The sequence below is a fragment of the Staurois parvus genome, unplaced genomic scaffold, assembly GCF_062004578.1.
Source record: "Staurois parvus isolate SC_StPar_1 unplaced genomic scaffold, SC_StPar_1.0 ptg000038l, whole genome shotgun sequence".
In the NCBI taxonomy this organism is placed as follows: domain Eukaryota; kingdom Metazoa; phylum Chordata; class Amphibia; order Anura; family Ranidae; genus Staurois; species Staurois parvus.
In genome coordinates this window covers 2,003,200-2,027,066 of record NW_028317834.1, presented here as the reverse complement: position 1 = coordinate 2,027,066, position 23,867 = coordinate 2,003,200, and the positions used below count along the sequence as shown (strand labels likewise).

The window sequence follows — 23,867 nt, the reverse complement described above, 5'->3', positions numbered from 1 at the left end:
ATTATGGTTTCCACCCCACCTTCTTGCCAGACCTGATCCCAGAAAACTCGGTTCCTGCAGCTCAAGAGTCCTTAAATTTCTTTGCGTCCAACAACAAACTGTTACAGGAGGCAATGGCAAAGGCTCAGGAAGATAGCAAAAGGGCCTTTGATAAAAGAAGAAGGGGGGAATTGGTCGTGCACCCAGGGGATCAAGTTTGGTTAGCAACTACCAACCTAAAGATGGCATGCCCATCCAGCAAATTGGCACCCAAGGTCGTGGGCCCATTTCAGGTGAAGCGTCAAATTAACGAAGTGGCTTTTGAATTAGCCCTGCCCGAGTCTTTCAAAATACATCCAGTGCTTCATGTATCCCTGCTAAAACCTGCCACTCCAGATCTGTTCCTGGACCGTAGATCAAAGCCACCAGTGGCCCTAGACGTTCAGGGAGAGGAGGAATTTGAAGTAGAAGCGATTCTAAACTGCAGGAAGAGAGGGGGTCAGACACAGTACCTTATAAAATGGAAAGGTTATGGGCCAGAAGAAAATTTGTGGGAACCAGCCCGAAATGTCCACGCTCCCAGGCTAATTCAAAAATTTTTTCGGAGCCATCCACAAAAGAGGAGTCAGTTGGGCATCCAGAGGCTGCCCATAAGGGGGGGGGCAATGTCAGGGAACGAGAAGATCGCCACCACGCATGAATCTGCACATGCGTAGGATTCCAACAAGACATAGAGGCAGGCGGGCACTAGGACCCAGGCGCGCCCGTCACCAATGACAGTGCTGGCAGGCACTAGGACCCAGGCGCACCTGTCAGTGCTGGGCAGGCTATTTAAACCAGCTCTTGCAATGCTCACATTGCCGGTCTTATTCCTGTGTTTCTGTTCCTAGTACCTGAGATTGCCTTTGTTGCCGTACCTGCCTGACCCGGATTATCGTGACTCTCTCCTGCCCTGATCCCTGGCTTGTCTGACCATTCTTCTGCTTTCACCTGTTTACCTGACCTCCTGTTGCTGAACCTGGCTTGTGACCCGTTTATCCTTTTGCATGCTGATCTGTACCGTCTGCCTCTGCTGTTACTGACCTGGCCTGTCTGACTACGTTACACACTACCTCTTCACAATTGGCTCTCACTTATTACCTACCACTGGCAAATCCACCTCTACCACAGGTGGTTGAACTCGGGGGTCGCGGCCTGGTCTCAGGCTGCTTCAAGTCCATCCCCACCATCAGGGGCTCTGGTAAAAAAGCAGACTGAGGCTTAGATTCCGCGCCCTGAGGGATTCCGGCCTGTGGGTCGCTAGAGGCTACTGCCAGTCGGTCCTTAACACAAAGTCTACACTACAGCTGGACGGGGCTCAATGCTGCACCACGTTTACCTCGTGTTTAGGGCATTCTGTGTTCAGGGAGAAATGGCCGCCATCCTGATCAGACAAAGCATAGAGCAGATGTAGGCCGGTGCAGTCTGCTTCTTCCCCTGTAGGTGGCGTCCAACCAGAGTGACATCCCAGCCTGGAGAGGAAGTCGGGACACTTGGCTTCTCTGTGGTTTCCCGGTTCCTGGAGACGGCGTGGAATGAAGGGGTCCATGGAGTCCTGGGGACATTTTTTGTTCTTTGTTTACACCTTTTAAAAATCATTTTATTTCTGAAGATCACTAAACCCCAAATCTGATGTATTCTTTGATAGCAGACACCCTATATAATCCAATGTTGGGAGTTGTCATTTTCTATGTTACATGATATTAGCACAACAGTTTATGAAAGGCAACATTTCAGGAACAATATAGTAACGTTTATTTCTGAGCACATAAATGCAATTCATGACCTATTTTCTGGTGAAATATAAAAGATGAGGTTGTGCCGAGGAAATGGGATTCCCAACATGTCAAGCCGTAACACTGTGTGCACTTGGAACGCTTTAATAGCCCCTCCAGGTCATCAGTATAGAGTTACACAGGAGCACTGGTGCTCCAATCATTGCTCTCCCTCCGGCATGTGCGCTGATATGTAACATGTGTGGGGGTCACTGTGTTCCTATGTAGGCACCCCAATGTACATGTCATGTCCTGGTCTGTGTATAGGAGGTCCGCTGAGCTCCCTCTGTCCTTCCCAGTGACACCCACCATGACAGCACCGGGTTCTGCTGTCCCACATGGTGTCAGGGGGAGGGGCACATCTCAGTGGTGGGTGTGGGAATGATAGGCGACTTCACAGCCACTTGTATCACTTCCACATGACAGCCGACATTCGGATTTACTAAAGTCCACACACTCCCGGCTGTATAGCGGTGGGCAGTGTGGGGGGAAATAACACGTCTACAGCATTGTTAAAAATCCAAATCCCCAGCAAGTGGCTGCAGGTTCATATTTTACCACCCCCCCTATCCTGGCACCCTAAGATGGTTGCCTAAGCCTCCTTAAGGTGGTCATTGGATTTTGGGACCTGTATGTGGCAAGGCTGCCAGAAAGTCTCTCACTTGTGGTGTCCTCATACTGGGGAGAAGTAGCAGAATGTGTTTTGGGGTGTAATCCCACATCTCCCCATGGCGTGTGCCAGAAATAGCTCATTAAATGACAACTTGGTGTAAAGAGATTTTGTTTTTCATTTTCCAATAACTTATGGCAAAAACTGTAAATGTTCCATGGACACAACATGCCTCTCAGCACATACCTTGGGATGTATCCTTCCCATAAAGGGGACATTTGGGGATGTTTGTAAGGTCCGGGCATTTTACTGCCTCAAGAAATGTGATCGGCAGTCAGAAAGTAACAGCGACGTAAAAGCTGCATAAATTCCATTCTATATCCCATAGTTTGTAGACGCCATAACTTCACACAGACCAATCAATATCCACGGATTCAGCTATGCTTCTACCAAAGACACGGAGCAGAATACACGTTGTACTACATGTATGAAGAAATCTGATTTTATGGGATATGTTTTATAACAAAGTAGAAGATATCATTTGTTTTCAAAATTAAAAAAATACCCCCCCCCCCAGTGGTGATCAAATACCACTAAAGAAAGCTCTTATGTCAATATAATTTGTGTGTAGTGCTGCATGACGCACAATTGCCAGTTAAAGTAGTGCAGTGCTGAACAGCAAAAAATACCACGGCCATGAAGGGGGTAAAATGTTCTGGAGCTGAAGTAGGTAATAAATCTTGCTGTCATCCTACGCAGTTTGGTTTCATTTTCTTACATTTCTCAGGCTGCAGTTCTTCAAGGTGGTGATCACACATATACAGAGACAGGAAGTGAAGTCAGGTACAGACAGGAAGTGATGTCAGGCACAGACGGGAAGTGAGGTAAGCACAGACAGGAAGTAATGTCAAACACAGACAGGGAGTGATGTCAGGCAGAGGTGGGAAGTGATGTCAGGTACGGACAGGAAGTGATGTCAGGCACAGGAAGTGATGTCAGGCACAGCCAGGAATTTACGTCGGGCACAGATGGGAAGTGATGTCAGGTACAGACAGGAAGAGAGATCAGACACATCCAGGAAGTGAGGTCAGGCACAGCCAGGAAATGATGTTGGGCACAGACAGGAAGAGATGTCGGCACAGACATGAAGTGATCTCGGGCACAGACAGGAAGAGATGTCCGGCACAGACAGGAAGTGATGTCAGGCACAGACAGGAAGTGACCTCAGGCACAGACAGGAAGTGACGTCAGGCACAGACAGGAAGTGACATCAGGCACAGACAGGAAGTGACATCAGGCACAGACAGGAAGCTCCATGTGGGAGGAATTATAGAGGAGACATTGCTGGAAGTGTGAGCAGAGGAGGTAATGAGATTGTATTTGATCATATCTCCCATCACTCTCCCTTGTGTGACACCATATTTCTCTGTCCCTCTTTGCCCTGTAAATGTCCCTCTTTTCGGTGTGATGTACACACAGACATATGAACAGACAATAGAACGGCCCAAAGTCTTCATATGGCTCTCAGATTTCCCTCAGATTTAACATTATTTCCCGTATTGAAGTGAAAACTCGGATAGAAAAGTAATAGTGAGATCAGACATAAGTGGGTGTCACTGATCACATTGTCCCCAAACGTCACCCCAGATAAACATTTTCCCAGTCAGGCTCCGGTCACACCAGGAACTGCACGTTTCTCATGACTTCCCACAGCCGGTTTCCTCCTGCTCATGGGCCAATCGCACTGCACTTTGTGAATGGGCCGCCATCCTCTGGGACCTGGGGGAGAGAGGGAGGAGGACAGTACGGGGCCCCAAGTACTCATCAGTGAGGGACACTCACTTCCAGAGACTCTCCGCTCTCATCCCAGACTTCACTTCTATAGAAGAAAGGAGGAAACTCCAAATTCTACTGGGAGAAGAGGAGCCAATGGGGGAAATAGCTGCACCACATGTGACACCATGCCACAGACTGAGAGGGACATGAAACACTGAGGACTTCATAATCCTTCCCATGGACCCCTCCCCCTTTATATTTCCCCTCTTCCCATACAAACTGCTTTGGCAATGCTACAATGTCATTTGTTCCTGCCAATAAAGCTCATTGAATTGAGAGGGAAAGAGAAAGAAGGAAAGATGGTGTCACTAATCATGGTGGGACGCCTCATTTGTGGAGTTCCCGGTTTTGTCCTCTAACCCCCCGGTCACATCCAGCTTACAGTGAAGTCGTACGATTTCCAAGTCGGGGGAAATGCCGATTTCAGGAGTGACACCGATGTCTATGCCAATCCCACCAATAGTAGTGCAGGGACGACTTTAGAAATCGCTGCGACTCCCACCAAGTCACACCCCCCGATATGACCCGTCATTGTGGGCAGTAGGGGGCGACTTGTGATCTACAAGAAGCATAGCATGGAAATGGCATGCCGAGTGACACCCCATGTGACCGGGGACTAAACACTGAAAGAAGCGGAGTTCTCTCTCAGCCCACCTCTCTCTGTATTTGTTTCTTCCATAGAGAAAACCCAGAGAGTCCTGGATGGGAATGATTGGTTTCCACAGAGAGACAACCAGCAGAAAGAAATGTCCCGTTTTGGTGGTGTCACTGGAAGGAAAGAATGTCCTGTGTTGGTGTCACTGGAAGGATAGAAATGTCCTGTGTTGGTGGTGTCACTGGAAGGAAATAAATGTCCTGTGTTGGTGGTGTCACTGGAAGGATAGAAATGTCCTGTGTTGGTGGTGTCACTAGAAGGATAGAAATGTCCTGTGTTGGTGGTGTCACTGGAAGGAAAGAAATGTCCTGTGTTGGTGGTGTCACTGGAAGGAAAGAAATGTCCTGTGTTGGTGGTTTCACTGGAAGGAAAGAAATGTCCTATGTTGGTGGTGTCACTGGAAGAAAAGACATGTCCTGTGGTAAGCAGTACCGCCTGCTGGACGCCCCCCATTTCGGTGCAGGGGATGGTAATGGAATGATGACAGAATGGGAGGGGCCTGTGTTCAGGCTTCATAGAGACTCTGGGTGATGGAAGGGGACCGTACACGGCACAATCTGATTGGACAATCTAATGTTCCAAAAATTGTGAATAAAATATTATAGATCTGTAACTCAAACATCATACATCCTCCAGCGTGCTCACATCTTCTGTGACAACAACGTTTGGATCCACATTCTCCAAATGCTGAGAATTGATTGTTCCAATCAGGTTTGTGGAGTCGTGATTTCTATACAAGAAGGCTTTCTATTCCGTGTTATAATGTGAGAGGATCGGGAGCGTCGCTGGAGGAGGAAACATTTTGTAGCCGCATCACGCTATTGGGGGATTTTTTAGTTTGCATTTTTCATCCGTCCGTCCATTCATTTGTCCATCCATCCGTCCAATCTTCCATCCATCCAACCTTCCATCCATACATACTTCCATCAATCCATCCATCCGTCCATCCATCCATCCGTCCATCTATCCATCCATCCAAGTGAATTTGGGGTAAACTAAGGAGGAATCATGAATGAAGGCTTGAGAATAACAAGCTGGTCATAAAGTACCCCTATCCATCCATCCATCCATCCATCCGTCCGTCCATCCATCCATCCATGAGAGTGAATTTGGGGTAAACTAAGGAGGATCATATCCCCCAGATGAAGCCACGTGACCCTGTGGCGACACGCGTAGGGGAGGAGCTTTGACGTCACCACGTACCTGACTTCAGAAAGGCGAGTAAAGCCTGTGTGCGGCTGACACACAGAGAAGGATGGTTACACACAGCGGTTTGTAATTGTTACATATGATCCATCATGTGATCCATCATGGGGTCCATCTCTGGGGAGGGGCACATAATACATCTATTACAGGATGAGGCTCTATATATATCTTGTCTCTTCTTACTGCTATACGGAGGAGAGAAGTAGAGGGAAGGAGAGGAATCCTGCACTATACGGAGGAGAGAAGTAGAGGGAAGGAGAGGAATCCTGCACTATACGGAGGAGAGAAGTAGAGGGAAGGAGAGGAATCCTGCACTATACGGAGGAGAGAAGTAGAGGGAAGGAGAGGAATCCTGCACTATACGGAGGAGAGAAGTAGAGGGAAGGAGAGGAATCCTGCACTATACGGAGGAGAGAAGTAGAGGGAAGGAGAGGAATCCTGCACTATACGGAGGAGAGAAGTAGAGGGAAGGAGAGGAATCCTGCACTATACGGAGGAGAGAAGTAGAGGGAAGGAGAGGAATCCTGCACTATACGGAGGAGAGAAGTAGAGGGAAGGAGAGGAATCCTGCACTATACGGAGGGAAGATCCTTCTATTCACACCAGCACTATTACAGGGATGTATCCAGGAATATAGAGGGACTTCCAGAGTCCTTGTCCTTCTGAAGGATCCAACCACAGAATAGAAGTCATCGTGTAATTGGATCATATGCTTGGCTTGCCTAGGATTCGGCTAACATTCGGCTAGGATTCGGCTAACATTCGGCTAGGATTCGGCTAACATTCGGCTAGGATTTGGCTAACATTTGGCTAGGATTCGGCTAACATTCGGCTAGGATTCGGCTAGGATTCGCTGAGCACATAAGGGGGTCAGAACTGAAGCCGAGATTTAAACAGCGACGTGAACACTTCATATTTGGACATTTTTTATTCACTTTCATTTTTTATTTTATTTCACTTTTTTATAATTTTTTATTTTTATTTCCAAAATTTGTTTGAGTTTTATATATATTTTTTATGGTTATATATTTACTATTGCGCTATTCATTGTTTTATTTAGATTATTTCACAGCAAATTATATTTAATTAATCTGGATTGTAATTATATTTCACGTTACACAGTCATATAGTTAATAGTTTATTAATCAGAGGGGCGCGGTCTTCTCTTTGTAAACATTTCTCAAACTGAGGAATCATGAGCGAAGGCTTGAGAGTAACAAGCTGGTCATAAAGTACCCCCATCCATCCATCCATCCGTCCGTCCATCCATCCATCCATCCATCCGTCCATCCATCCATCCAGGAGTGAGAGCTGGGAGGAAGTTAAGAATGGATTATCACCTTCTGACCACCTTCTGTGAGTGTAAGGAAGGGTGGGACATAAATGTACAGATGTGAGTAGCTGAGATGTGATCTGTAGCAATATGTAATCGTACATTTAGTTTCATTCCTTGTCATTAAAGATGTATTCAGTCATATATTCAGTCATAGGTACTCAGAGACATGTGCCCACCCATTAGTATCTGAAAAGACAGAGCAGCTTCCTCAGGCTGGAAGTGACACCTAAGTGCCAATAAGATTTGTCACCTATATATAATCAGACTTTGCCACCTTCCTGAGGTATAAAAGAAGAACTCCAGACATTTTGGCTGCAGGAGACCAGGGGGGCTCCGATCTGTCTGGGGAGCTCTGACGTATATACACAGATCAAAGGGGAATGTTTCATCTCTCATAAAAGCTAAAATATTAGTTGCAGAGAGATGAAAATACTTCCTTCTGATTGGACACTCTGTGGGCTACATCTGCATGTAAAACTGTATTTGTGGACTATGTAGAATGCCAGAGAAATGCAGGAAATGGTTATATGGTGCCGGATTGTGACAGCTGAACAGTGATTGATACTGTTGCGATCGGACTGATGCACTGGTGTCGGAAATTCAATCCCCGACTTGGTGAATCAAACCGTTCCTGATCCAATCGACTTTGGGCATTTCAGCACCCAGAACGTCCTGTGGGCTGGTACGGGAACACCCTCCAGGGTTGATTGGCCAAGGACTAATGTCCCACCCACGTCCATATTCCCATAAATTGAGGACTTGAGGTGGACATGGTGATTCGTATGGAGCCGGTTCTATCGACTATCGGATTGTGAACTTTCTCTGACTTGCTCCAGTCACAGGATAATTCTCGGTAAAAGTTTTATTTCCTTTTATTTTATAGTGAATAGTCATTTGTGTGTCTTCTTGTATTTCTTGTATTTTCTGTAACTTTTTATACTTTGTACATATTTTAGGCACCGTCCATTTTCAGGAAATTAAATCCTAAAAGTTTTGCCTCTGTTTTGATGTAAACACTGAAATCCTGACACACAGCGGCTAAATTCCTCCTATGAATGAAGACTCAGAAAACACTCAACTGAGAGGCTGTCAGTTATCTTTTGACCACTGAAAATGAATTATTCCTGCAAACCGTTTGCAGACGTTTAAGCTCTGATGAAGAAGGGATCTCCCCTCGAAATGCGTGAGTTGAGCAAGAGTTTATCTCCCTTCTGGATGGAACTCGCACGTGTGGTCTCACCCTGCGTTGGTGTTGGATGTTATATGCCTTTTGTACTGCTACTCTTGTGAGTATAACTTATTAATAAATACATGAATTGTTTATTGAGGTAATGCGCAAGGTTTGTGCGCTCCTTTCTTTTGTTCTTTGCTTCTGAGCTGTGGCCAGACCCCACAACCCTTTCCTGGAGACCATACCTCTGGCTGTACTCTCTGTGTTGGATTAACCCTGCTCTGCCTGGACCCTTTGTCCTGCATGCTGGACCAATCCCTATTCTGCCTGAACCTTTTGCCCTTTGTGCTGGAATTAACCCTTTGTCTACCGGAGTTCTGCCATCCCTGCTGTGTGCCAACCCTGTGCTGAGGATTTAACCCTTTGTCTGCTGGAGTTTTTCCATCCCTGCTGTGTGCCAACCCTGTGCTGGAATTAACCCTTTGTCTGCTGGAGTTCTGCCATTCCTGCTATGTGCTAATCCTGTGCTGAGGATTTAACCCTTTGTCTGCTGGAGTTCTTCCATCCCTGCTGTGTGCCAACCCTGTGCTTAGGATTTAACCCTTTGTCTGCCGGAGTTCTGCCATCCCTGCTTTGTGCCAACCCTGTGCTGAGGATTTAACCCTTTGTCTGCTGGAGTTCTGCCATTCCTGCTTTGTGCCAACCCTGTGCTGAGGATTTAACCCTTTGTCTGCTGGAGTTCTGCCATTCCTGTGGTATGCCAACCCTGTGCTGAGGATTTAACACTTTGCTGGAGTTCTGCCATTCCTGTGGTATGCCAACCCTGTGTTGAGGATTTAACCCTTTGTCTGCTGCAGTTCTGCCCCTCTGCTGTGTACCCAGACTGTGTTAGGGACTTAACCTTTTGTCTGCTGGAATTCTGCCAACCCTGTGCTATGGATTTAACTACTTGCCTACCGGGCACTTATACCCCTTTCTTTACCAGGCCAATTTTCAGCTTTCAGCGCTGTCGCACTTTGATTGACAATTGCGCGGTCATGCAAGATTGTACCCATATGAAATGTTTATAATTTTTTTCTCACAAATAGAGTTTTCTTTTGGTGGTATTTAATCTCCGCTGGGCGCTTTACTTTTTGCGCTATAAACACAAAAATTGCAAAAAATAAAAAAGTTTCTTTGTTTCTATTATAAAATTTTTCAAACAGGTAATTGTTCTCCTTCACTGATGTGCGTTGATGAGGCAGCAATGATGGGCACTGATAGGCTGCACTGATGGGCACTGATAGGCAGCACTGAAGGGCACTGATAGACAGCACTGATAGGCAGCACTGATGAGGTGGCACGGATAGTCGGCACTGATAGGCGGCACTAATGAGGTGTCACAGATAGGCGGTACTGATAGGTGACACTGATGATGGGTACTGATAGACTGCTTTGATAGGTGGCACTGACTGGCATCACTGCTGGGCACTGACTGGCACAGCCGCTGGGCACTGACTGGTGCCACTGACTGGCAGCACTGTTGGGCTGCACTGGTGGGCAGAGGTGGGTGGCACTGGTGGGCACAGGTGGGTGGAGTTAGTGGGCACACTGCTGGGCACAGGTGGGCGGAGTTAGTGGACGCACTGCTGGGCACAGGTGGGCGGAACTTGTGGGTGGCACTGCTAGGCACCGATGATCAGGGCACTAATCATCAGTGCCCTGTTGATCGGTGCCGATCCTCGCTCTTACAACTGCCGGTTCTCGGCAGTACTTTCCTCACAATCTGACAGTGTGAGGAAAGTGCAGCTGAGAACCGGCAATTGCATTTCCCGGTCATCAGTGCGTCATTGGAAATGGCTGATCACGTGGTAAAAGGCCGCTGTGATTGGCCTTTTACCACATCACGTGATCAGCTGTGTCCGTATGACACAGCGATCACGGAGATCGCCCGGTTTCCCCCCCCCCCAGGGGCGCGCAGGAGAGCGCGTTCTGGGAGGACGTCATATGACGCTCTCCCAGAACTGGCCGGCCGCAAGGTCAGCAAGTAGTTAACTCTTTTGCCAGCCAGAGTTGTGCCCCCACACTGCACCCCCATCCTGTGTGTAGACTTAACCCTTTGTCTAACTCTGAACTCTGCTCTACCGGTCATGTGCTCCACAATTCTTACTAAAGACACCGGATTGTCTACTTTCCAAAAAAGGGTCATTTGGAGGGTGTTTGTACTGTCCTGGCATTTTAGGACCTCAAGAAATGTGACCGGCCTTCAGAACATCTGGGTTGGTAACCTTGAAATACAGTGTATTTGCCATAGTTTGGAGACTCCATAACTTTCACACACACTAAATAATATAAAATATTTTTTACCAAAAAAAAAAGTAGAGTAATATAGTTTGGCCTACATTTAAGAAGGAAGATTATTTATTTGTAAAGTTTTAGAGTATTTTCCTCTTTTCATAGAGAGAATAAAAAAAACAGTAATGATTAAATATCAGCAAAAGAAATGTCTATCTATCACAACACGGATATAAAATGAATTTAAGTGCAGTGTTACATGACCAAGTAATTGTCAGTCAAAATGTCACGGTGCTGAAAACTGGAGAATGGCCTGGAGAGGAAGAAGGTTAAACATGCCAAATGGTTCAGTAAGAGACAAAAAAAATTCAAATCAACTTCAACTGACACTTGTAAAGCAGTTCCAGCAACAGTTTTGTTCCTTTCTACAAAGGTTTAGACCATATGAATAAAAGCTGACAGTTGTATGCACCCCAGCAGTGTTATTTGATTTGTCTCAACCCCTCCAGCTGCCATTTTTAGGATGGTTTAGAAAAATAACGGCTCTACTGGCAGGATCAACAAGTCATAAAATGTTACAAGAAGGACTCAGAAAAACAACCACTTGTGTGTCAGCTGGGATAGTGGCTATTGGTCCCAGGGCCATATTAAAGCGGCACCGGTCTTACCAGATCCAGGTGTTGGAGGCTCTGTAACAGCCGGCATTCAGCACTAAGCACACAAGCCGGAATCATCCCCCCCCCCCCCCCGGGCTTTCAATGTTTTAACAGATTGCTGCATAGGAGAACACTGTAAAAGCAACAAAAACAGAATTCTTTTGCATCGTATTTACATTAGGAGTGTAGTGACATCACAAGTGTTACCTAGAAAAACAAATAAAATATATGTATCCACATTTTCTACCACATTAAAGCCCTCTGACATGAAAAACTGATGTATAATACATTTGGGTAGATTACAAATCCTAAAGGTGTAATGTGCTGAACTGGGACATCACCATAAGTGGTTCAGGACAGATTGCACCCTTTATGTAAATATTAATTCTAACCGTAGTTACACTTTAGGGTCAACATCATAATGTTTCTAGGGTCAAAAAAGGGTTCTTCACAAACAATATCTACTCAAAAAAAGAGAATTGACTATTCAGTCATTGAAGAGAACCCGAGTCAGAGGAATTTCAGTCCCCCAGAAGATGCAGTCGTAGTATGTGATCGGTCTATGGAGAGGAGCAATAGCTGAACAGAGAGACAATATAATAAGGAAGTCCAATCTTCTCCTGATGGAATCCCTTGGACTTGTGGCAGGACAAGATGGAACACAAGCAGCCAGCTGGGTGTAAGTGGTACTGTTGAACACATCCCAAACAAAGAGCAGTGAATTGGTGTTGGAAGGCCTACACCAGCTTAGGAATTTGATTTCTCACTGAACAGAGATTTCTCAATGGCTGTTGTCCCTGTTGCAGTCCTACCTGTAAAGCTGTCATCCATGAGAGGAGGAGGAACCTGGAAATAAGGCATTGATCATTGGAGAGGAGGTGGAGGGGAGGTGGAATATGTGAAGGGAGGCGTGGACAAGGTGCAGCTGAAGCCTGTGAATCCTCTGGTGTGTGATCAGCTGTGACTTATGTAAAAAAATCTGTTACACTCACAACACGGCTACGGCTTTTCTCTGGTGTGGACCCTCTTGTTTGTGTTTAGTTGTTCTCTATGTTTAAAAGATTTGTCACATTGAGAACAGTGATATGGCTTCTCTCCAGTGTGACTCCTCTGGTGTATAATAAGGCTTTCCTTATATACAAAAGCTTTGCCACATTCAGAACACTGATATGGCCTTTCTCCAGTGTGAGTATTCTGGTGTATGATAAGTTTGCATTTGGTTGTAAACATTTTATCACATTCAGAACACTCAAAGCTGCTTTCCAGTGTGAACTGTCCTGTGTATGATAAGCTCTGATTTAGTTTTAAAAGCTTTATCACATTCAGAACATTGATGTGGCTTCTCTCCAGTGTGAATCATCTGGTGTCTGATAAGGGATGACGCTTGTCTAAAAGTGGTATTGCATTCAGAACACTGATATGGCTTCTCTCCAGTGTGAATCCTCTGGTGTGTGATAAGATTACCTTTCATTGTGAAAGCTTTGTTACATTCAGAACATTGATATGGCTTCTCTCCAGTGTGAATCCTCTTGTGTGTGATAAGACTTGACTTCATTGTAAAAGCTGTATCACATTCAAAACACTGATATGGCTTCTCTCCGGTGTGAATCCTCTTGTGTGTGATAAGATTTGACTTCATTGTAAAAGCTTTATCACATTCAGAACACTGATATGGCTTCTCTCCGGTGTGAATCCTCTTGTGTTTGATAAGATACTCTTTCGTTGTAAAAGTCTTATCACATTCAGAACATTGATATGGCTTCTCTCTAGTGTGACTCCTCTGGTGTGCGATAAGATAGCACTTCTGCATAAAAGCTTTGTCACATTCAGAACACTGATATGACTTATCTCCAGTGTGAATCCTCTGGTGTGTGATAAGATTACCTTTCACTGTAAAAGCTTTATCACATTCAGAACACTGATATGGCGTCTCTCCTGTGTGAATCCTCTTGTGTTTCATAAGATAATCTTTTGTTGTAAAAGCTTTATCACATTCAGAACATTGATATGGCTTCTCTCTAGTGTGGACTCTCTGGTGTGTGATAAGATAGCACTTCAGTGTAAAAGCTTTGTCACATTCAGAACACTGATATGACTTCTCTCCAGTGTGAATCCTCTGGTGTGTCATAAGATTACATTTAATTGTAAAAGCTTTATCACATTGAGAACACTGATATGGCTTCTCTCCAGTGTGAATCCTCTGGTGTGTCATAAGATTACCTTTCATTGTAAAAGCTTTATCACATTCCGAACACTGATATGGCTTCTCTCTAGTGTGGACCCTCTGGTGTGTGATAAGATAACACTTGTGTGTAAAAGCTTTATCACATTCAGAACACCGATATGTCTTCTCTCCAGTATGAATCCTCTGGTGTTTGATAAGTTGATCCTTCGATGTAAAGGTTTTATCACATTCAGAACACTGATATGGCTTCCCTCCGGTGTGAACCCTCTGGTGTTTGTTAAGATTACCCTTTGTTGAAAAAACTGTGTTGCACTCAAAACACTGAAAAGGTTTCTCTTCAGTGTGACCCTTCTGGTGTGTGATATGTTTTGCCTTCATTGTAAAACCTTTATCACAATCCAAACAAGAAATAGCTTCTGAAATAATTGTTATGGATGCAAGGGTTGAACTACATTGTAAAGCCATTGTCACTTCCAGAACACTGAAATGACTTCTCTCCTGTTGTCCTCTGAGGGTGGATCAATGTTGAAGAGGATCCAAACCATTAACAACATTGAGAACACTGATACGTCTCATGTCCTGTGTGAATCCTCCAGTGAACTACAATAAAGACGTTCCATCACCTAAGACATCCATATGGCTCGTTTCCCATGTGACTGAGTTGTACTTATGAAGACCAGCTTGACCGAAAACTTGGTTCTTCAATCCACCTGTACAGAAAAACAAAAAAGTCAGAATTCTATATAAAGGGCTAAATAAAGATGTTTTCTATATTTTTTTAATTAAAATGAAAATTTATGAAAACATCCAAAACATTCCAGAGTTGACATCTGAGTACAATCAGTATCACGACATGCATTGTCAGATAATGAAACACATCCAAAGTCAGAAACATGTAACATAGCGCACAACAGCCTTATGCTATTGGGTTTTCACAGCCATCATGGTCCACTTGGGATAGAAAAATAATATGTTCAAATTCAAAAGTATAGGAGTACACCTTGCATCACATTACCATCTTACAGTGAGGGACAGAAGTATTTGAACACCCTGTGATTTTGCAAGTTCTCCCACTTAGAAATCATGGACGGTCTGACATTCACATTGTAGGTGCATTCCCACTCTGAGAGACAGAATTTAAAAAACAAAATTCAGGAGATCACATTGTATGATTTGTAAAGAATGTATTTGTCTCGCACGGCTGAACAGAAGTATTTGAACACCTAAGAAACAGCAAGAATTCTGGCTGTCAAAGACCTGTTACTGCACCTTTAAAAAGTCCTCCTCTATTCCACTCATTAATCTAACTTAGTAGCACCTGTCTGAGCTCTTTAAATACACCTGTCCACCCCACAGTCAGTCAGACGCCGACTACTGCCATGGGCAAGACCAGAAGCTGTTAAAAGACACCAGAGACAAAATTGTGGACTTGCACAAGGCTGGAAAGGGCTACGGGGCAATTGCCAAGCAGCTTGGTGAAAATAGATCAACTGTTGGAGCAATTGTTAGAAAATGGAAGAGGCTAAAGACAACTGTCAGTCTCCCTCGGACTGGGGCTCCATGCAAGATGTCACCTCGTGGGGTATCACTGATGATAAGAAAGGTGAGGAATCAGCCCAGAACTACAAGGGAAGAGCTGGTCAATGACATGAAGAGAACTGGGACCACAGTTTCAAAGGTCACTGTCGGTAGAACACTACGCCGTCATGGTTTCCAATCATGCATTGCATGGAAGGTTTCCCTGCTCAAGTCATCACATGTCCAGGCCCGTCTGAAGTTTGCCAATGACCATCTGGATGTTCCAGAGGAGGCATGGGAGAAAGTCATGTGGTCAGATGAGACCAAAGTAGAACTTTTTGGTCTAAACTTCCCTCGTCGTGTTTGGAGGAAAAAGAAGGATGAGTTGCATCCGAAGAATACCATCCCTACTGTGAAGCATGGGGGTGGTAACATCATGCTTTGGGGGTGCTTTTCTGCGAAGGGGACAGGGCGACTGCACTGTATTAAGGAGAGGATGAATGGGGCCATTTATTGTGAGATTTTCAGCAACAACCTCCTTCCCTCAGTCAGAGCATTGAAGATGGGTCGTGGCTGGGTCTTCCAACATGACAACGACCCGAAGCACACAGCCAGGAGAACCAAGGAGTGGCTCCGTAAGAAGCATATCAAGGCTCTGGAGTGGCCTAGCCAGTCTCCACACCTAAATCCAATAGAACATCTTTGGAGGGAGCTGAAACTCCGTGTTGCTCAGCGACAGCCCCGAAACCTGACAGATCTAGAGGAGATCTGTGTGGAGGAGTCGGCCAAAATCCCTGTTGCAGTGCAAACCTGGCCAAAGACTACAAGAAACGTCTGACCTCTGTAATTGCAGACAAAGGCTTCTGTACCAAATATTAACACGGATCTTCTCAGGGGTTCAAATACTTCTGTTCAGCCGTGCGAGACATTCTTTACAAATCATACAATGTGATCTCCTGAATTCTATCCTCAGAGTGGGAATCCCCTCCAATGTGAATGTCAGACCCTCCATGATGGAGAAGTGGGAGAACTTGCAGAATCGCAGGGGGTTCAAATACTTCTGTTCCTCACTGCATTTGCATATCTGTCTTTGTGGTGGGAGCGCGCCGTATGGCCAGCTCCCAGCACAGAGGCGGGGGTCTCACTGAGACCTCTGGGTCCCATACTAATGATCAAAACTCAGAACTCCCAACTCTGGGTCACCTGATGGCTGTGAGCCTCTGATTGGCTATCACAATGAGGAGTCACTGTGAAGCTCGCCCCACGTGTTTTCTTACATTGTCTCTCCTCTCAGAGAAAAAAAAAACAACAGTTTGTAAAAAAATCAATCAATAATAATATTAATAATAATAAACAGCAATTTAAAATAAAAAAAAATAAAAAATACGTATATGAAGGTTTGATATTGGACAGTGCCAGGGTTAGTGTTTGGGTCAAGGTCAGGGTCAAAGGTTAAGGTCAGAGTCAGTATTTTGGGGGATTATTTATTTATGTAAATTAGTATCAGTGTCAGTTAGTGTCGGTGTGTTTTAGTAGGTAAAATAAAATGTAAAGAAAAATGCGCAGTACTGTTTCTGGGCTGTACTACGGGTACAAACAGCAACTAACATACACATACGAGGTATTGCTGCCATCGTCGGGGGCAGGAGAATTGTTGGGGGTTGTCCTTTGGTGGTAGGTTATGGCAGCAGCAAGAAATATACAGCTAACTTTAGAAAAAATGATTTTCACTATTTTGGGCCTGTTTTCCTTTGATCACATAAAAATAAAATCAGGAGATGTTTACCAACTGGATGCACAAAGTAGTTGTGATGACGGTTTCACTAACGCATGTCAAAGCTGCAAAATTGTGCTTAGGCATGAACATTTGTTGTACCTTCAGGCGTGAAGGGGTTTGGGTTCAGTTTGATGTCATTGAAAAAAGCTTGATTAATGGTGCCGACAATCGTGTCCCAATATCTATGAAGCTTATGTGTTTAGAGTGGTTCTGAGGGCCAGTTGACACCAGAATGTGATGTGGGAAATCTGAGGTCCATGTTTGTGTCCCCCACCTGGTGTCAGTGCAATGCTAACGACACCCCAAACGCAGGCCACAATCACAGGGCATTTTCCTGCACTGGATGGCATGGCACAGAAGTACTGACGTTCCATGCGGTCCGGTTGCTGTGTGTTTTGTGAAGTAGTCCAAGCACAACTTTAGCTGTGGTCTGGTGCCATTTCAGCCAATTCAAATGAATGGTGTGAAATCATACTGCACCCAGATAGCATGTGAATCGCACTGGAACGCACAGAGCATTGCATGCGCAGCACGTTCCTGTGCAATGTATCCACTTGAAGATCAGGCCTTTTCTGACCATTTTTATTTACATTTCACAATCAGATTTTTTGCTAGAAAATCAGTTAGAGCCCCAAACGTTATAGACTTTTTATAGCGGAGGTCCTAGAGAATAAAATGAAGGGTGTTATAATTTTTTACACGTGGTATAAATTTAACAATGTATGTTACGGCGAGTGAATAAATACCAAACGTATCATTCTTTAAAAGTGCGCACGCCTGCAACAGCCACAAATGAGGTAAATGTCATTATCCACAGGAGATGCTATAAAAGCCTTTACAGGGCCCCACTTTAGATTTACACAGGAGGTCTAGTACTAGAATTACTGCCCTCGATCTGATGTTCACGGCGTTACCTCACATGTGTGGGACCATCGCTGTTTGAAAGCGTGCGGCATGTCTCGTGCATTCACCTTTTGCTCACAAACACGGGGGGGGGAGGGGGGCTGCATATTTCTTTCCATTTATTTTGTTGACATTGTTGCTTTACATTTCTTTTTGGATGACTTTTATTGGTATCACAGAAAATATAAATATCCCCTGTGATAGCAATAGGCAGTGACAGGTACTCTTTATGGAGAGATCTGGGGTGTATTAGCCTCCAAATCTCTCCTCTGCCCTTAACATCTGATCGCACCAAGATCAGTGTAATCAGATACTTTAGGCCCCTTTCACACGGACGTTCCGATTGGGTCCGGACCCGATCAGAACCTCTATTCTCCTCTATGGAGCGGCAGATGTAAACGGATATTTGTCCCTTTACACTCGCCGACATCCGATCCGATCCACCAAAAAGAGACAGATGAGGATCCATTCCCCTCCTGTCCATTGGATCGGATCACATGGCAGTCTGACCGCCCATAGAGGACAGCGGGGCGTGTCCATGTCCGCTCTGTATAAGTGAAGCAGACGCAGGCTTGTCATCCATTTGTCCAGCAGCGATCAGCAGACAGATCCCCCGCTGAGCAAGAGGATCCGCTGACGGGCCCACCCGGTGTGAAAGGGGCCTTACCATTTTATATTCCAGAAAACCAGAAGGGATGAATGCTCATCACTTCTATCTTCCTGCATCATGGAGGCCATCATGGCCAATCTGGCCTCTGTTTGCTTCTATGGGACAGGAGAGGCTGAGAGGCCACAGAAGGTGGTGGGGAGAGGCCACAGAAGGTGGTGGGAGGGGGGAGGTCCCCTCCCGTTGCTTGTAAAAGCAATCCAGCGGCTAATTATCTGGTTGGATTGCTTTTATAAGAAAGCAGACCCTCGGCTCTAATAAACAACACCGGGATGACTTCTTCAGCTGCAGCCATCATCCCAGTATCACCAGCGAAGGTCCGGCAACGTATGGGCACCTCACTGGTCTGCAGGTGGTTATGGTGGGAACTGGCCCTGAACATAAAATCTTTTCTTCCCTAAAGCATTCCCCACATTAAGGTAAACAATGTTCTGCCACTTTCTGTGTCCCAACCAAACACTTACCTGAGTCCTGCATTGATCCAGCACTGAGCCCGACTGCCGTTCTTCTCCCTTCTTTCTCTTCTCACAGGAGGATCGGGCAGCAGTGGGAACCATTGGCTCCTTCTACTGTCAGGTAAATCCTGAGAGCAGGGGGTGGGGCCGAGCCACTCTGTGTATATCTATAGACACACGCAGACCGGCCCTGGGGAGCTAGTCCACATGCCAGTCCCCAGAGCAAGCGGCTTGCTACAGGGAAGAAACTGAAGAAAAGGAGCTTAAAATATCCAGCAGGGGACCCCAGAAGAGGAGGTTTGGGGCTGCTCTGTGCAGTACCATTGCAGGGAGCAGGTAAGGGTACCATGTGTGTTATTTTAATTAAAAACAAATCCTTTAGTAATGCTTCAGACCTGCCTGTCAAATGGCATACCTGTAGAATGTAGAAAAACAAAATCAGAGAGAAACAATACAAAGTGGCTGGAATTCCTCTCACCATTCATACCCGACCCTTATTCTTGACTCCCCAAAATCCATAGCTAATCCATATCTAGGCAGGAAGCCTGGCTGGCCAGGAAATGGGGTCAGCAAGTGGTAGCCCTCTACCTAACCCATACCAGACCAAATGCCCTCAACATGAGAAGGGTACCACAGGCTACCTAGCCATGTTGATGGGGACAAGGCCTCTTCCCCCCAATTCTAGCTGAGTGGTTGTGAGGGTCTGCAGGGAAGATTTGTAAGAGGGGCCCCCAGACATCTGCCCCCCTACATAAATGAGTAAGAGGTACATAGTATGTCTGGTTACTCATTTACAAGAAAAAGGTCAACTAGAAAATAAACACCATGATAAAGTCTAACCAACAACAGAGACCCCATCATAGATAATAATCATGGCATCCGGTGTTTTATGTTCCTCCAACTTGCCAAAGAAAACACACGGACCACCAAGACTATCCCAACATATTCTGTCCACAAATGACATTTCCCATGCTGACAGCTGAAAGTGAAATAAAGGGCTTCCAGGTGAGGTCATTGACTAAATTGTCTAAATGTCACTACTTCATCGCTAAATCCCATACCCTGGCCACCTGTGTCCTAGCAACCAGTGGAACTGTGCGGCACCACCTTATTGGTTGCTAAGACGCAGGCACTTGCACTGCATCATGGGTTGTTATGGTGAAACCTACGTAACAGCCAATGATGCTTTGTGACAATCATTGGTTGCTAAGGTCCGAACAGCTTCCTCGGTTGCTAGGATGGCGGTGGCTTCCAGTATCCTAGCCACCAAACCAAAAACTCTCATTTAGTGACAGTAGGGATTCCACCACTAAATAAATGAGTTCTGGCTGCAGCAGAGGTTTTGCAGGTTGGTGAACAAAATGGATGAACTGGCCGATACATGGACCTTGTAAAACTTAGAGGACATATACATTGAAGAGCAGGACTTACAGATCTGAGACACAGGAACCTGATGATGAGAAGCCCAAGAAGTGCTCACTACTGGAGTGGGCTTCAATAATGGAAAGGAGGCACTTTGTCACGTAATTCATAGGCCTGAAAAACAATCTGTTCAATCCACTTAGAACCTTTCAAATTCAATCAGAAATAATGGACCCGGAAGAGTGAGAACCTCTTTGTAACCCTTCATGCCTGAGGGTAAAACAAATCTAAATGCCGAGGCAGAATTATGCAACGTTGACATGTGATAGTAAAACCGTCCGTATCATCACAACTACTTTGTACATCCGGGTGGAATATACCGGGTTTTTTCAGGACAAATCGCACTTTCATTTGGTGGTAAATGGTAATGGATAGCTCCTGATTTTTTTTTTATTATCAAAAGAAAACTGGCCCAAAATAGTAAAAAAAAATATTTTTTTTAGTTAGCTGTGTGTTTCTTGTTACTACCATAACCTACCACCAAAGAACAACCCAAAATAAATTCTCCAGCCCTTGACGATTACGGCGACACCATATATGTGTATGTTATTTGTTGTCTGTACCCGCAGTACCGCCCAGAAACAATGGTGCGCATTTTGCTTTTGTCTTTTTTTTACCTAAAACACACCGACACTAACTGACACTAACTGACACTGATACCAATTGTTTTTTTTAATCCTGAGCTTTGACACTGACCTTTGACACTGACCTTTGACCCTGACCTTGACCCAAACAATAACCTGGCACTGAACTAGATCAAACCTTGAAGGTATTTTTTCCTTCTTTTTTCTTTCTTTCTCCCATCATATTACAGACGCCAATAGATGGATTTCAATGTAAACTCCTTTTTCATTTGAATATGTTAATCAGGGAATACTACAGTGTAAAGGACTTCCATTCCTAACTTATACATACTTAAACCTTTATGTACTAAATGCATGTGAGACCTTATCCTCATACAACCTCGGGGGAGGGGTGCAAGCCAACGTACGACTAATTGACACCACATGTCCCTAGAATATACAGACTAAGCCATGTCTATGTAAATACACACATACTGTATATATATATATACACACACAGAGGCATACCTCGGTTTAGGAATTTAATTCGTTCTGCGGGACTTTTTGTATAGCAAAAAATTCATAAACCGAAATGCGGTTTCCCATAGGAATGCATTGAAAACCAATTAATCTGTTCCGGAGGTCAGAAGAAGTGAATTCCACTAAAATACTGCAGGAGGTATTTGATGGAGTCATGCGGTATTTTAGTAGTGACAACCATGCGGTAATGTTTCAGCTGTCTGCAGGGTTCCCCACTGACAGCTGAATGTAAAAGAATTGCCAGCAATTAAAAAAATTAAAAAACAGCATGGGGTCCCCCCTCCCATCCATACCAAGCCCTTCAGGTCTGGTATGGATTTTGAGGGGAACTCCCATGCCAAAATTTGTATAAAAAATGGCTTGGGGGTCCCCCCAAATCTACACCAGACCCTTATTCGAGCATGCAGCCCAGAAGGTCAGGAAAGGGGGGGAACAAGTGCCCCCCTCCTGAACCAAACCAGGCCACATGCCCTCAACATGGGGGGGTCCTTTGGGGAAGGAGGGGTTCCCCCCAAAAGCACCTTGTCCCCATGTTGATGGGGACAAGGGCCCCTTCTCTACAACCCTGGCCAGTGGTTTTGGGGGTCTGCAGGCAGGGGGCTTATCAGAATCTGGAAGGCCCCTTTAACAAGGGAGACCCGAGATCCCGCCCCCCCATGTGAAGGAGTATGGGGTACATGGTACCGCTACACATTCACAAAAAACAAAAAGTGTAGTGGGAAAAAAGACAGGACAGGGTCTGTGACAAGTCCTCTATTAAAGAAAAAACTAAAAGAATGTCCCCCGCAGTAGATCCAACACCAATCACGATGTCCGCCATCACCGCCACTGCTGCTGCAGCACCAGTAAAATTTAAAAAAAGGCTCTGTTTCAGATGATGGGAGCCCCCCTGCCCCAAAGCACCCCCCATGTTGAGGGCATGTGGCCTGATATGGCACAGGGGGGGGGCACTCGCTCGTCCCCCTCCCCTTTCCTGACCTGCCGGGCTGCATGCTAGGATAAGGGTCTGGTATGGATTCTGTGGGGCCCCCACACCATTTTTTTTCATTTTGGCATGGGAGTTCTGACACTGGGGGAAACTGACTTGGTGTCACTGACATCCCCAGTGACACCAATACAGTGTCAGTGCTAAAAAAAAAAGCACTGACACTGTGCTAATGACACTGGGCAGGAAGGGGTTAACATGAGGGACGATCAAAGGGTTAGCTGTGTGCTGGGACTGTTTTACTAGGGTGGGGGGGGTCAAAGGATGCATTGAGGTGCTGGGACAATAAAGGGAACTCTTGGACAGATTGTCGGTGATAACTGCCTGCTGAGGTCTAATTAACACAAAACTAAAAGAAGGTCGTAGCTCTGTTGAGGGGGTTAGAAGGAAGTTGGTGGGGGGCACAGAGGAACATTATGGAGATCTGCACTGACCTTGGGACCATTGAGGGACCAGTAATGGTAGCTGTACTGTAGATCTGCTTCATTGCCGGGTTCAGCTCCATTACCACCACCAAGTGATCTTCCATGTACCAGCAAAGACAAGGGTGAAGCTCAAAATCTCATTCAGTCATCTTCCATGAGAACATGCCCCCCCTCTGCCTTGTCCCACACCATCCCCCATCCTGTGTCAGCGTGCAGGGGGGCGCAGGAGGATATTCTAGTCTGCTGGTCTATATTAAGTAGGGTGGGAGAGGAGGGGGAGGGGTATTAGGATCCATGTCATGTATGTCAGCTGTCTGCATCATTATTGGCCCCAGACCTGCATTCCGGACAGTTCAGTGTACAGACAGAGGGGGGATTTACTAAATACAACTAGGCTGTTCACTTTACACTTTTCACAGAACTTTCCCCCGGAGCTTAATGAATGCGGTGAAATCTGACTTTACAAAGAATATCCAATCACATGCAAAGAAAATGTAAAAAATGCAATTTTGCTTCCACATGATTGGCTGATGGAAGTCAGGAGAGCTTCACCTCATTACCCGACCCCTCGTCTACTAAGGTACATTTCTTATCCTTCTGGTATTCAAGGGGTTAAACACAAAGGAGGTTTGTATTATTATTTCAGCCAGCGGTCATGTAAAATTGATCCGGGCAGTTGTAGAAGCAGCCAATCACTTTACAGTACAGAGAATGTGCCGCCCCTCCCCCCTGCTGGTGCCTGCTGTGTTTCCTCCAGGATGTCCAGGACAGAGGAACATCGGTAAACCACTTCAGCTTACTAAGCAGGAGGAGCTTGGAGAGGATCTGATCCCCCGATCTCATCTGTGATGACTGAACCCCGAAATGACAAACATTCTGTCACTTCCAGG

General features: G+C 45.5%; 1 protein-coding gene across 1 annotated transcript; it reads right to left on the bottom strand.

Moving 5' to 3' along the window:
* Positions 1–12,653: 12,653 nt before the first annotated feature.
* Positions 12,654–23,570, bottom strand: LOC149470583 (uncharacterized). The gene is made up of 2 exons (XM_089662467.1): positions 22,987–23,570; positions 12,654–14,432 (listed from the first exon to the last, which is right to left on the bottom strand). The coding sequence occupies exon 2, from the start codon at positions 14,185–14,187 to the stop codon at positions 12,787–12,789; it is 1,401 nt and encodes a 466-aa protein (XP_089518593.1). The 5' UTR covers positions 14,188–14,432; positions 22,987–23,570; the 3' UTR covers positions 12,654–12,786.
* Between the last annotated feature and the right edge of the window lie 297 nt (positions 23,571–23,867).

Excerpts from the sequence above, each read along its gene's own strand:
- LOC149470583 (XM_089662467.1), bottom strand. The coding sequence starts at position 14,187 with ATGGCTTTACAATGTAGTTCAACCCTTGCATCCATAACAATTATTTCA.